Source organism: Mchenga conophoros, linkage group LG8 (assembly GCF_057382185.1).
Source record: "Mchenga conophoros isolate Kocher_MC1m ecotype Shallow Benthic linkage group LG8, M_conophoros_male_GT1.1, whole genome shotgun sequence".
NCBI classification, from domain to species: domain Eukaryota; kingdom Metazoa; phylum Chordata; class Actinopteri; order Cichliformes; family Cichlidae; genus Mchenga; species Mchenga conophoros.
This window is the reverse complement of record NC_140533.1, coordinates 62,777-77,644: the sequence shown is the minus strand read 5'-3', so window position 1 is coordinate 77,644 and position 14,868 is coordinate 62,777. Positions and strand designations below refer to the sequence as shown.

The 14,868-nt window shown below is 40.9% G+C and overlaps 1 protein-coding gene across 4 annotated transcripts in view; it reads left to right on the top strand.

Annotated features, from left to right (window-relative positions):
• Window positions 1-1,341: 1,341 nt before the first annotated feature.
• LOC146567854 (rab3 GTPase-activating protein catalytic subunit-like) overlaps window positions 1,342-14,868 on the top strand; it is a 35,298-nt gene continuing 21,771 nt past the window's right edge. Inside the window, exons 1-3 of one of the 4 annotated variants that reach the window (XM_085283499.1) lie at window positions 1,342-1,730; window positions 2,063-2,277; window positions 4,306-4,435. In XM_085283499.1, coding sequence (XP_085139625.1) covers window positions 2,255-2,277; window positions 4,306-4,435 — 153 coding nt within the window. In that variant the 5' untranslated portion in view covers window positions 1,342-1,730; window positions 2,063-2,254. Of the gene's footprint in view, window positions 2,278-3,061; window positions 3,080-3,448; window positions 3,520-4,305; window positions 4,436-14,868 lie in introns of those variants that run through there. The other 3 variants (XM_085283501.1, XM_085283502.1, XM_085283498.1) reach the window with 3 other exon arrangements.

Sequence of the window (14,868 nt, the reverse complement as noted above, 5' to 3'; positions counted from 1 at the left end):
TGGTGCCAACAAAATGAATGCCAAGGCACTTCACATTGTAGGTTTGAGACCCTACAAAATATAAGTAAGGAAACCCAACACTTGAGCATGTGTTGTCTGCCATGATATGGATATGACATAATATTGTTATTGTTTGTACAACCATCTGAGAAAATAATGGATTACATGGTTTAGTAAAAACAAGTGCTTCCTCAATGAAAATATGTTTTCAGTTCTTTTCAGTTTTTGATTTTGGAAATGTGCATTTCAGCAGGGAAGAATCAGAATTGAAATAAAGTGGTGTAAAGCACATGAATTATATTTTGTGTGTGTGTGTGTGTGTGTGTGTGTGTGTGTGTGTGTGTGTGTGTGTCCATCCATCCAATTTTTTTGGAACCCTCCAGTCTCTTACAGTATGTTACTGTTAACTGAAATTACGGTAAATTACGACCTTTTAAAAGAGTAAATGACCGCCTGTTAGGACACGGTGTCCTCTAGCAGAGATGAATATTTTTGGTACTGATGATGCGTACCAACGGTAAGTTACTGGTTAATATATTGCAGTTTATTACCTTGCAGCGGGCTTACAGTGACATACCGTGAATAAACGGTAGTATACCAATTTATTAATCACAGTATGATGTTACTTTGTTGACGTAATTTACGACATAACGGTATCTCACTGACATAACTGTCGCCAGTGAGATACCGTAAAAAAGGCTACGGTGCGTTACCATAATTTGTCCAAGAGTATTATACCACACCAGCAAAAAACGGTATCATCCTGCAGAAAGGTAAGCTACCGTAACACGGCGTCACGGTATGACGCTGGCAGCAGTGATACCAGTATGTTACCGTAAAGTGGCGATGAAAAGTCTAACGGTGCAGATACACGGAGTAATCAGAAAAGTTTAGCATGAATCTGGACATTAGATTTAAGATTTAAGCTTATCAGATATCACTTGTTAGAAGCTCCTTACCGTTTGAAGAAATCTCTTCTCAATCTGCTGTCCTTTTCTGCTTGCATCTTTTTTTTTCATCTAACACTGACGTTATTTTTTCTCCGTGAAAAACACAGCAACTCATCTTATCCCGGGGTGCCAGGAAGTCGAGCTGCGGATCTCAGCAGAAAACTTTTCAAACTGATTGCAGGTTGATCCAGGTATACATTTGAAACAGGTTCTCCTCGGTGACGTGACAGTCGGAATGCATCTGCGTAACCATGGTTACAGGGGGACGCTTTGGAGCTCTGCTGCTCAGCAGCAAAATATTTCAGATCAATATGTAAATACTCCAACTCTAAAACCAAGTAAAATAAATATGCTGCATATGTGTATAGTGCGTTCATGTGTGTGTGCGCTGCGTGGTGACGTAGGCGCGTGCATGTGTGCCCCGGTCACAGCTCCTTTCAGCATGGCCGGAGGTAAGTCACTGCCACGTTGCTCTCAGCTAATTAAAGTTTGTTCAGATCCCAAGCTGCAATGTGAATACAGCCAAACCGCCGCGTTTTTGTTTGTCATTAAGAGACTCATTCGGGATAAGTTTTGTGGAGGGCGGAGTTCACTAATATACGCTTATGAGTTTTAGCCGAGAACGCAGCTAAAATGCTAGCATGCTAAGTTAGCCTGATTGCTAGCGGCTACTCGCGGCAGTCTTTTTTTAACAGCATGCACTCTTTTTTCCTTCGTCAGGAGAGGTGTACTGGCAGTCGCGTGACACACACAGATCAGACACATATTTCTGTGTTGCAGGTATGGAGATGTTCTTATGTTTTGGAGATGCAGTCTTTCATTCATTGTTTTTATAAGTACAGTGTTGTACTGCCTGTTAGATGGCGGTTATTAATATAATTGTACTGAAGTATAATGTTTGAACTATAAGTACCAGAATATTGGGTCCTGGTTATTGAATTGTATTTATCTGACTGTTTATTTGTTTTTGAATTATTTTGTTTATTGTTCTTATAAGTTGTTTTTGATGTTTTTTTCAGTGACATATTATTTATTTTGTGCTTTTTGTTTTTGAGAGCTTAAGTTAATGTTTTAAAACAATTTGTTGTATTTGATTCATTATATTATTGTAGTGTTAATGAAGCTGCAGACACAGCTGCTTTCAGCATGGCCGGAGGAGAGGTGTACTGGCAGTCGCGTGACACACACAGATCAGACACATGTTTCTGTGTTGCAGATGTGCAGTAAAGAGCCAAAGACCCAGTACTGTCTCCTGCCTCCTACTTTCACGCCAGAACACAACGCAAGAACAACAGGCGTAACACATGAATGGGTTACACATACTGAGGTGAGTTGTTGAGGATATGTCGAGCTGTTGATAAGCACGGCTGTTTCTGTGCTCTTATATACTGTTAGCCTGTTTTGCTGGCGTTAGTGAAGCTGTTTTCAACTGGATGTAACATTGTTGAACTCTGATGATTAATGAATAAACTCTCGATGTGACGATGTGAGCATGTAATTGTAACCCTGTGTTCATTTAGTCGTTTGATACCGTTTAATATCCAGTACATCTATTGGGTGTTTTATAACATGCCCTGGAATCATTTTAAGTTTTACAATGCCGGTGATTTACGACTCTTTCGCGACAGTCAACTGTGGCGTAAACTCTGGCGGGTCTCAGAGCTAGCTTATGTGAGCAAGCAGTGACATCTATACATGCAGTAGCCTTAAAATACTGATTATTTATTCTCCTGCTAGGTAAGAATTTGTGTTTTATACGTTTATTGTCACATTGTGCGCCATGTTATTGTTTCGGTGAAATGAATTTCTACAATGGCGGACTTAGACAAAATAGTGTTACTGTTAATTTGACTCTCTGCAGTGTTTAAATGCTTACATATACACACACAGTTATTGTCCCTCCACACGTAGGACTCAGTTCTGCTTCTATGCCCCATCTTTGTTTACTCTTTCCCACCCAACAAGTGCATAAATAAGATGTTAAAAACGTCATCATCATATCAAACATGATCGATTTGGGGGGAGTTTGTTTGGCACATGCTGACTGCATCCTAATTATAACCAGAAGAGGAGGCGAGAGCAGAGAACGAGAGTGCAGCAGTTTGGTCAAAGGAACAGGTGAAGAAGAGGTGAGCATCCAAGAGACGAGCAAGAGGACAGTTTCAAAGCAGACATTATGGCACAATAAAAGCTGTAAGAGCAGAGATTCATTCATATCTTTACTATTTTTCTTTAGCTTCTACTCCCGCTGCTTACAATAAATCCGAGATAAAGAACAAACAAGAACAACTCACATGGCATTGATTGTTTAGTTCAGTGTCACTCTGTGATTGTTTGACATTTCATATAAATGTGACTCTAAACTATAGCCAATAATATTAAAAAGCTGCTGTTACTGAGTGAAACTTGAAGGATTATGATAAACTTCAGTTCTTACTGAATCTGTAACATTGCTTTTTTTAAAAATTGTTAAATGACTTTTGTGTCACTGTGCACAGTGAAAAGCTCACCTGATGGTGGTGTAGTGGTGAGGCCATGTTCACCACTAGATGGAGACAACCTGGCACAGGTATTTTCTATACACTAAATTTCACACTGAAAAGCCTTGGTGGGAATTTTTGTTTCATAGAAAGTAAAGGAAAACATGTCTTGAGGTCTTTTTCCTGTGTTTTCAAAATTGTGTTTTTCACATACACATCAAAACTTCACACAGACAAACACACACAGAAAACAATAAAATATGTCAAATTGCATGCACGTCTCATTCATTTTCTGAGAATTTCAACACTTTTAGTTTTTATGGAAAATAACTTTGTCAGGTCAGTGAATAGCTGCCACATAAGTACAAATCTAAATCATACATGTGTATTATAGAAAAAAGCACAAACCGTTGTGCTGTTAGTTCATAATAAATGGGTAGGGGTGCATAGTCAGTAAAAGTCACCAAGGCTCTGCAGAGCTCCAAACCTGCTCTTCCACAGACAGAAGCATCAAAAATGTGCGCTGGGAGCTTCATGGCATGGATTTCTACAGCCAACTAAATCTATATGTGTGTGGCCAAGAACCTTAGTCCATGTAGGGCATCTTAGCACAGTTTACTTGTGTCAGCTAGTGGGAGGGCAGAGAGCGCAGCCTTTACATTGTTTTATTGTAGAGTGACAGGAACTGCCTATGAGCTTCTAATCAAGCAGAAGTGTTGACGGAAAATCTATCAAAGGAAATACATTGATGAAAATCAAAGAAGAGAAATATTTATGTGATGTTCCATTTTCCTGAGAGCTGATTGGCTGTGATGACTCCTTCAAGTACTACATGCTACTTTGTCCTGCTAGTTAAGCCTGCTGTATGTTCTCAGGCCTCCTCCTGCTTCACTACCATATATCCATCACCAGAGGGCTCCACTGACCTGCCTGCTGACATCAGACCACACCCCTGTGTCATGTGACCTGGCAGGAGTAGCAAAGCTGGACTCAGACCTGGCCCAGGCAAGTTCAAAGGCAGCTGTGGTAGAGAGAGTATATGGGCTCAAATTGTGGTCATAAATATTTTGTACTTGTAAATCAGGATTTGTGTGTGTATGGGATCAGAACAATGCCACCTTGACATGAAACCGAAAAAAATATTGAAACTGAAAAAAATGTACAACGCGGCTGCGGTCATTGGTCATTATTTTCCTGTATGAATCGCTGTTACAGTAAAAAAATGTCACTTGCATATATCATATAGGAGACACACACATTGATATACACTAAATAGTCATTTCATTTCTCTTTTTTGTGTTGCCAATTTTTCGCGGGACACGCAATCGTGTTCTCTGATTGGATAGTTAAATTTGTGATTGACATGACATTGGCCAATCAGATGAGAGGAAGAAAAATAGGCTCAAAATTCGTACTTGTAACTTGAAAGTTTAGTGCAGACTTTCACACATATTTTTTGGATAAGTCCACACACAAATCTTTTTTACACACACAAATCCTGATTTACAAGTACAAAACTGATTTACAAGTACAAAATATTTATGACCACAATTGAGCCCATAGTAGTAAAGCACTGGAAGGATGAGGTGGAAACAGGAAGTGTGTAGATACAGTGGACTTGGCATCCTCCATCTGCCTCCATGCTCTCTTTACTGGTCTTCTAAAAACTTCTCCTGTAGCTGTTTAAATGTTTAGGATAGCATTTAGAATTCAACGTTTGTCATTACACATGTCTAAATACAGGGTAACAAAATACAGTTTGCATCTAATCAGTAAGTGCAATAAGAGCAGATTATGTATAAGTTCAGTAGAGAGCAGATATACAGATGTACTGATGTATACATATGTACAGATATACAGATGGTGTAGCATACAGATGTTCTGTATTGCTGTACAGATGGGCAGATATACAGGTGTACTGTGAACAAATATACAGATGTGCTACATATATGCAGATGTATCGGTGTGAGGTAAACAGATCTACAGAGTGCTATGAATATATCTACAGCAGTGGAAGCGTAGCTCTCTGAACAGACTGTAACAGTGAACAGTGTAGGCACTATAACAGAGACTCTGTCAGTGTCGTAAAACTATAGCAGTAACCAATGTGAGCATGTGGTGAATGTTGTTACGATCCAATGTTGTCAGTGTTTTGTGTTAGGCGTGACTGTTATGTGTTTCCTGTTTTACTTTGAAGGTCTGTCTTATCTCAGTGTGTTCAGGTTACGCTTCCTTGTCTCGTCAGTTCTGATTTGCCCCAGCTGTGTTTCCCTCCTGTTGTCCGTTCCCTGATTGCTCCCTCTATGTATTTAAGCCCTGTGTTTCAGTTTGTCATGCGTCGTGATCATTGTGGTGTTGGTATCGTAGTTTTGTATATAGCTGTAAATAGATTTGTAAAGTAGCAATTGAGTTGTTTTTTTTTTCCACCTTGTATTTTTTCCACCTTTTTTCCACCACTCTCCCAAACACGTCACTATAAGACTGGACTCTCACACACGTCACCACACGCACCACCACACATTTCCTATAATTCTATAATTCCTATGATTTATAATCCTTATCTTTATAATCTCTTCTGCTATTTGCACATTCTTTACTGTAAATTCCTAAGTTAATTTGTAAATTTTTGTAGTAAATTGTAAATATTGTAAAACTTTTCTTCTGTCATTTAATGGTCGGGCATTGTACAGCTACAAGCATTTCACCCCCATGTCATACTGTGTATGGTTGTGTGTGTGTGACAAATAAAATTTGAATTTGAATTTGATTTGAATTTGATTTATATATTGTTCACTGCAGCAGCCTAGTAGGCGTGAGAAGCCATTTTTGTTGATTAAGTTTTCTCCTGTTTTTCATGTAGCGAGTTAGGTAAGTGAATTGTCTTTTGTTTGGTTTTTCATTTTGGGTAGGAAAGCGTAGGGACCATTAGGGAGTTTTGTTTATTTTCGGCACTGCTCACTGCTGAAGCAAATAAATGGCTGCTTAGCATTTTAAAAGATACTATTGTTTGGGTTCTTGTTTTGGGTGGAGTGTGGTGGGCCAATGTTGTGTTGCGTTCAAGACACGCCTAGACTTAGAACGTAACAATGTTGAGAATGAAATCATGGTCACTGGGAGGAGGAGTGTAGAAGGGTTCAGTGAGTGTGGATGGAAAGGTTCAGCGGGGGCTGAGTTCAGTAGGGTGACAGCTGTGGGGGAGGAGCTGTTCCTAAACCTGCTGGTTTTAGTCTGAAGGCTCCTGTAGCACCTTCTGGGGGGGAGGAGCTGGAGGAGTTTATTGGCAGGATGAGAGGAGTCCCTGAGAATGATGCGTGCTCGGCATAGACATCTCTTCTTGTGGACATCCTCAATGGCAGGAAGTGGAGTCCCTGTGGTGAAAACTGCCCAACCCGCTGCAGTGCCTTGTGGCCAGCAACAGTTCCCATACCAGAGTGTGACACAGTTGGTCAGGATGCTCTCTATCACATAGTGGTAGAAGTTAACCAGTATGTCAGTAGACAGGTGGTTCTTCTTCAGTGTCCTCAAGGAAAAAAAGGCGCTGATGGGCCTTCTTGACCAGGCTGGAGGTGTCAGTTGACCAGGACAGATTCTCAGAGATGTGGGTCCCCAAGAACTTGAAGCTGGAGACCCATTCAACAGCTGTGCCATTTATGTAGATGGGGACATGGGGGTCTCTGTTCTCCCTCCTGAAGTCCACAATGAGCTCTTTGGTTTTGCTGGTATTCAGGAGCAGGTTATTGTCAGCACCACACAGCTAGGTGCTTTACTCTTCCCTGTAGCAGACTCATCATTGTCTCTGATGAGACAGTCACCGCGGTGTCATCTGCAGACTGGATGATGGAGTTGGATCCGGACCGAGGTCTGCAGTCATAGAGGAACGGGCTCAGCACACAGCCCTGTGGAGTGCCAGTGTTGAGTGTGATGGTGGTAGAGCAGTTATGGCCTGACCTTACATGCCAGGGTCTGTTGGTCAGAAAGTCCATGATCCAGGTACAGATAATAATAATAATAATAATAATAATAATAATAATGGATTACATTTATATAGCGTCTTGTCTAAGGACACAACGACCAGGGGGATCAAACCGGCAACCTTCCAGTTATAGATGAGCTTCCCAATCCCCTGAACCATGGTCGCCTGGAGTTGCTGAGTCCAAAATCCACAAGTTTGGTGATCAGCTTGGAGGGAATGCCTGTACTGAATGCTGAGCTGAAGTCAACAAACAGCATTCTTACATAAGTATTGCATAAATATCTGAGTACACGTTGCAAGAAACTGCATTCCCAGATCACATCCACTGTGTGCTGGAAAATTTGCAACGATTCTACAAAAAAGTTCCACGTGGTGGTTTTTTTTCTTCCTACTGGTGATGATCCAGTGGAGCTCCAGTCACTCCAGGCTCCCTTGTGGTTCCACAAAACAAACAAACTCGTGCGTCCATGACTGATACTCCTGCTTCACTTCTGTATGAATTGATCTTTTCATCACGGTTCACTTTGGACAAGCAGGGCCCTATTTCAGGAAGCCGGTTTAGAAAACTCAGAGTGAAAAACGATACTCAGGGTTGAGTAACCCCGAACTGTCCAACTCGGAATATTCGGTTTCAGAAAGGCTGATAACAATTAGTTCAATCAACACGGAGTTGCTTTAACCCAAAGTGAAGCGCGCGCACGAGGATACATAAAGCCCTGATTAGTGGAGCACAGATTAAGCGAGTCACCATGGAGACGGAGGGAAAGAAGGCGCGGTCAATGTATTTCACAGCGCTTGAGGCCGAAATTCTGATGGCAGCATATGCTGATAACATGCAAATTTTGCAGAAAAAAAGTAACACAGCCTCAGCTGCAAAAGAAAGGGAGCATGCATGGCAAAACATAGCCGACAGAGTCAATGCGTGAGTGTTAATTTAAACATTGATCGAGGGATTTCCACCCATTTAACACGTTATTTTATTATATTATATTTTATTTTATTTTTTATTTTATACATTTTATTTTGTGATGTGATGTGAGCGCAGGTGCAACCCAACAGGCCCCAAACGTTCCTGGCAGCAAGTAAAAATGAAATATAAAAATATAGTCCAAACAGGTGAGGTGTAATTGTATTATGAGCCATAGTGCTTGATCTGTTTGTCCTATGTAAATCAATTGCAGTTAGAGGCTACATTAATTTTCTTTCTGTAAGCACTTGTTGAAATTATCTGAGCACATTACAAGTACATATTTGCTTACTCTGTATGCTCAAATGTGACCCGTTATAGCCAACAGAAAAAAAAGCGGAGGCCCGAAAAACAGGTGGAGGTCGTCCACCACCACCACTCACAGAGCCTGGCCACTTGGCTTCCACATTTGTGATAATGTTGGCAGCATCACATATGATCTTCACAGTGCAGAGAACACAAATTAGCATCCATTACTATAATGAAATAATTTGTTAGTTTGAAATGCTACAGGGAACTATGTACCTGTACATTAATGCTGTGGAAAGACTTCCTGTTCACATAGTCTCCTTCATTTACTGAAGGAGCAATGATTGGAATGTGAGTGCCATCTGTACAGCCAATCACGCCTGGGAACCCTGAAAATAAATGTAAAATTTAAGTAGTAGTCCAAGTATCACCACATCATGAATTAAGTTCTGTTCATCCTGATACCTGAAATTTTGTGGCATCCCTCTTTGATAAATCTTGTGGGTCTATGACCGGGGAACACCACAAACGAGTACAGGAGACGTTTCAGTGCAACTGTAACATTCCTGACTGCCCGACAGACGGTAGCCTTGGAAACGTGCTCAGCGTCACCAATATTATACAGAAAGCTCCCGTTTGCAAGAAACCGAAGTGCAATACAAATAATATGTACAGAACTGAGAGAATGTCCGCGATGTGTCACATGAGCAATATTAGGCCTGAGGATGTTATTCAAATAAATTATAGATTGTGCTGAGAAACGGTAACGTTCACACAGGAAATCATCAGGAAATGATAAAATGTCCGAACGCGCTCTAATCACTCTCTCCCGGCGGAGAGCTCTGCGGAGAATTTGGGCTTCAACATCTACTGGCTCTTCAAGGAAGTGGCACGCCATGTCCGACACTTCCTACAGTCAGGTTTCTGACAAAGAGGCGGAGAAGGTCAGGGTTAGTTGAAGTAAACCTGCTAGGGGGCAGGTTAGCTTCACGGAGTGTGTCGTCATAGTAACTCACTCAGAATTAATCTAAACTCGCTTTGTGAAACCGAAAACCCAGAGTTTTCGTTAACTCAGGGTATACTTACTCAGAGTTTGCACTAAACCGGCTTCCTGAAACAGGGCCCAGGAAACAGAGGTGACGCTGACTTGTGGCTTTGCAGGAGGATTCCCTTTAACAACAGGAGCATGCACACAGTTTGTTTTAGGCCACCATGAATAGCTCACATTGTAAATCACAAAGAGCCAGTATATGATACTGTAGCTTCCACTCACTGTGATGGGATGGCTCGTAGGTGATTACACTCTGCTTCATTTGGTTCCAGTTCAGATTAAGGGACAACACATGAAAAGACAGAAACTGGAAACAAATGTTAGAAAAATATTTACTGTTAGAAAACATTCAGTGAAAACAAAATAGATTTTTCTGTTTGGCTTCAAATCTGAGTCTCCAAAAGCCAGTCAGACAGTAGAGTTGGTATAAACAGAGAGAGGAGATGAATCTTTTTTTTTAGACAGAGGAAGGAAAATATTTAGATTCACTTAAAAGGATAATTCTCTATTTTTAGCACTTTCCACTTTCACTTTCTTGCCATTGAACCATAATTAGCTTTAATTTCACTTCAAATACACGAACACAGAAAAGTAAAAGTGTGATTCTACCAAAGGTAAAACCTAAAATATAGCATTTTGAAAGAGTTCAAGGAGTTCAAATATTTGCTGGTCACTGCATTTTTGTGCGTGCAGAATTGCTAGTTTGTTGCAGAGCATGGTTCGAGGTTTTGGAGAAGTGAGGGGAGACAGCCACCGGAAGACACCTGGCGCGGAGGCGAATAAGATGCTCTTTTGAACTTTTTTTAAAATCGTTAATGAAACTTTTTTGGTTGTGAAACCTACGTATCTATTGTATCTGTTTGACGTTGAAGGGGCGTCATTAAATTTAAGCCCTAATGGTATAAAACATCTGCTCGTGCATTGTTAGTTAGAGATCGATGCTGTCTGCGTACAGCGGTCGTCTCTCCACGCGTGTCATTAAAATCATCATTTGACTTCACCCGGCCGGATCAGTGTTGTTATTTTTTTGGATTACCTCCTGTATCCCTCCTTGATATTTGAACCCTAACACTGCTGTATATGTGCTGGATTATTTGGACTACATTGCATTGTACAGTTAAACTATGATTGTATCTGTGGGGCTTAAAAACAATGACATGTGTGCACACACAGTGGATTCATTTTCACTTCTTTAGGGCTGGTCTGGAAACATTAACTGGCTCTAGATGACAGAAAGCGCTGCAAGGGCAGAAAAAACAGTATTAATCCCTTTTTGGTGCACATTATGACAGCTGGGATTCATGTATTGTGCATGTGTTGAGGTTTTCTCTTTGTGACTGAGGTCCTTACTGGCGGTGGGATTTGTATTGAGCGTGCAGTGCAGAGTGATCAGACACATATGTGCTGTTCCACAAACGGGATGTTTTTATTGTAGTCACTGTAGCAAGTGAGATCATTGAGAAATAAACCAGGAGAGATCAAACCACAGATCTTAAGTCCATGATACAATCTGAAGGAAGAGACAAGGCTCACTGTGTGGAAGGCTGAGATACTCGTCACTTCTGCAGACGAGCAGCAGAGATAGTTCAACAGGCCACAGAGTATTTTCCCAAAAGTCTCGGGGATCATTGAGATGTTTTCTGGCAAAACTGAGAGCAGCCTTTGTTCATTTTGCTCAGCAGGGGTTTCCATCTTAGAGTGGGGGAACCCTAAAATCAGCTGTAGTGGCTCTTTACACAAATCAACAAGATGCAAGCAGGTATTTCATGAACTGTCCTGGCTGATTTCCACCCTCTACACTGACAGGACGCTGTTTACACAGTCTTTTTTTTCTATATTTAAGCATCACCAGCTGAAATTCATATCCATCTCTGTTACACTTGATGTAACAGACCACGAGCACCACAGCCATTGTGCATCAGTCACACGCAGTTCTTTACTGTAAACTAACCTGATTATCCTGCACTAACCTGCAGAGGATTTTCATGTGCTCTTTAAATAACACAGTTGGTTTGCTTTGCAGCGTGTTTCACAATATGAGAACATGAGGAAATCCATGCAAGCTTTAAATTTGCATCAAGCAGTCCTGAGCAGTCCATACCTTTAAATATAAGCTCTCCTCTTCCTGTCCTGTATTCTTTCTCCATCTCTGAGTGAAGTTATCTCAAACTCGTTTCTGTCTCTGTGAAATACAGCAGCTTTTAGCTGCAACACACTGTGAAACAAACTGCACAAAAACAGTTTGTGTGTTTGCTGATGTTTGTTGAGCTGTGTTAAGGGTTCAATATTTAGGAGGAGAGTAAAAACAACCATGGTCCAGAAGAGCTTGGTCAAACAATTGATTTTAATGACCACACGCAGCGTGGTGAGATGTACACTGCAAAACATCAGCTGTAGATCTCCGCCCAAAAAGACACTTCAGATTGCTTTTGATTCATCAGGGTTAACGCCCCCTCATGCGTCATCAGATACAATACATGCATACGTCAAATCAAAACCACAATGACTTTTAACACAGTTTGAAAAGAACATCGCCTCGTCTCCATGCCAGGTCCATCTTCTGACTCTCGCTTCTCCAACTTTAACACAGTGTACTCAGAGTTAGGCCTTTCTTTTATAATGCAACAGAATCAGCACATACACATTTAAGATTATAACAAGCATTCAAAAGCATTTAAGATTATAGATTTAACTCAACAGTTTAACGTGGTTATAACTGCACCTGTAATAAAGGCTAATTGGCTACCAATATGTTTAAACATCTGAATACAATATCAATGCTGTAGATTATGTTATTAATGTCATTACTGCAATGGTAATGATGATGACCATGAACCATAGCAGTGAAATAATTTCCCTGATCTCCACAGCTGATAGAAACGTTGCATTTGAAATTACCTGCCACGACATGTTACTCCCTTTATGCTTGATCGTCTTCTGTAGGGCTCATTAGATGCTGAAGTACCGCGGCCACAACTTATGGACACCTGCAGTCGTTCCAGAGCTGTGCCAAAAAATCAAAACCACACAGCGGCCCACTTGGACCCTTTACTATGGCACACGTCATCTCTTTTTATGTGACGTCCCCTGGTGATTATTTTAAATGAAGGCTCAGAGTGACAGAAACAATAACTCCCTGCAAATTTGTTGAACCAAAAGTAACGAGAAAATGTAAGAAGTTTCAAAATAGGGCGGCTGTGGCTCACTGTACAGGGAGTGCAGAATTATTAGGCAAGTTGTATTTTTGAGGAATAATGTTATTATTGAACAACAACCATGTTCTCAATGAACCCAAAAAACTCATTAATATCAAAGCTGAATGTTTTTGGAAGTAGTTTTTAGTTTGTTTTCAGTTTTAGCTATTTTAGGGGGATATCTGTGTGTGCAGGTGACTATTACTGTGCATAATTATTAGGCAACTTAACAAAAAACAAATATATACCCATTTCAATGATTTATTTTTACCAGTGAAACCAATATAACATCTCCACATTCACAAATATACATTTCTGACATTCAAAAACAAAACAAAAACAAATCAGCGACCAATATAGCCACCTTTCTTTGCAAGGACACTCAAAAGCCTGCCATCCATGGATTCTGTCAGTGTTTTGATCTGTTCACCATCAACATTGCGTGCAGCAGCAACCACAGCCTCCCAGACACTGTTCAGAGAGGTGTACTGTTTTCCCTCCTTGTAAATCTCACATTTGATGATGGACCACAGGTTCTCAATGGGGTTCAGATCAGGTGAACAAGGAGGCCATGTCATTAGTTTTTCTTCTTTTATACCCTTTCTTGCAGCCACGCTGTGGAGTACTTGGACGCGTGTGATGGAGCATTGTCCTGCATGAAAATCATGTTTTTCTTGAAGGATGCAGACTTCTTCCTGTACCACTGCTTGAAGAAGGTGTCTTCCAGAAACTGGCAGTAGGACTGGGAGTTGAGCTTGACTCCATCCTCAACCCGAAAAGGCCCCACAAGCTCATCTTTGATGATACCAGCCCAAACCAGTACTCCACCTCCACCTTGCTGGCGTCTGAGTGGGACTGGAGCTCTCTGCCCTTTACCAATCCAGCCACGGGCCCATCCATCTGGCCCATCAAGACTCACTCTCATTTCATCAGTCCATAAAACCTTAGAAAAACCAGTCTTGAGATATTTCTTGGCCCAGTCTTGACGTTTCAGCTTGTGTGTCTTGTTCAGTGGTGGTCGTCTTTCAGCCTTTCTTACCTTGGCCATGTCTCTGAGTATTGCACACCTTGTGCTTTTGGGCACTCCAGTGATGTTGCAGCTCTGAAATATGGCCAAACTGGTGGCAAGTGGCATCTTGGCAGCTGCACGCTTGACTTTTCTCAGTTCATGGGCAGTTATTTGGCGCCTTGGTTTTTCCACACGCTTCTTGCGACCCTGTTGACTATTTTGAATGAAACGCTTGATTGTTCGATGATCACGCTTCAGAAGCTTTGCAATTTTGAGACTGCTGCATCCCTCTGCAAGATATCTCACTACTTTTGACTTTTCTGAGCCTGTCAAGTCCTTCTTTTGACCCATTTTGCCAAAGGAAAGGACGTTGCCTAATAATTATGCACACCTGATATAGGGTGTTGATGTCATTAGACCACACCCCTTCTCATTACAGAGATGCACATCACCTAATATGCTTAATTGGTAGTAGGCTTTCGAGCCTATACAGCTTGGAGTAAGACAACATGCATGAAGAGGATGATGTGGACAAAATACTCATTTGCCTAATAATTCTGCACTCCCTGTATGCTGGACCAGTGAAATTCTCCTTTCTGTCAGTGTAAAGATGACATATTTAACTGTTTTTCTACATGATAAAGAAAAAGCTGATGTGACAAAGACAGAAATCTGTCGGCACGGCTCTTTGTACTTAAATCGTAAGAAATAAACGTGTAAGATTACAGAAAAAAGCCCTGACAGCTCATTGCCCAAACTGCACAGTTTTTCCTTTCGTTTTTTAAACTGTAGTTGTCAATAGAAAATTGATTAACCGCATAAATTAACCGTATAAAGGTTATACTGACAACAGGAGGGAATGTCAATAGAAAATTGTATTTGTTTAGTCAGTATAAGCTTTTAATGATATAAGTTTATTCGTGATAGAATGCTGCATGATGATCTCTTCATTGCTCAGAACTGATTGTTCTTTATGAAACGTGTTCTGATATTCG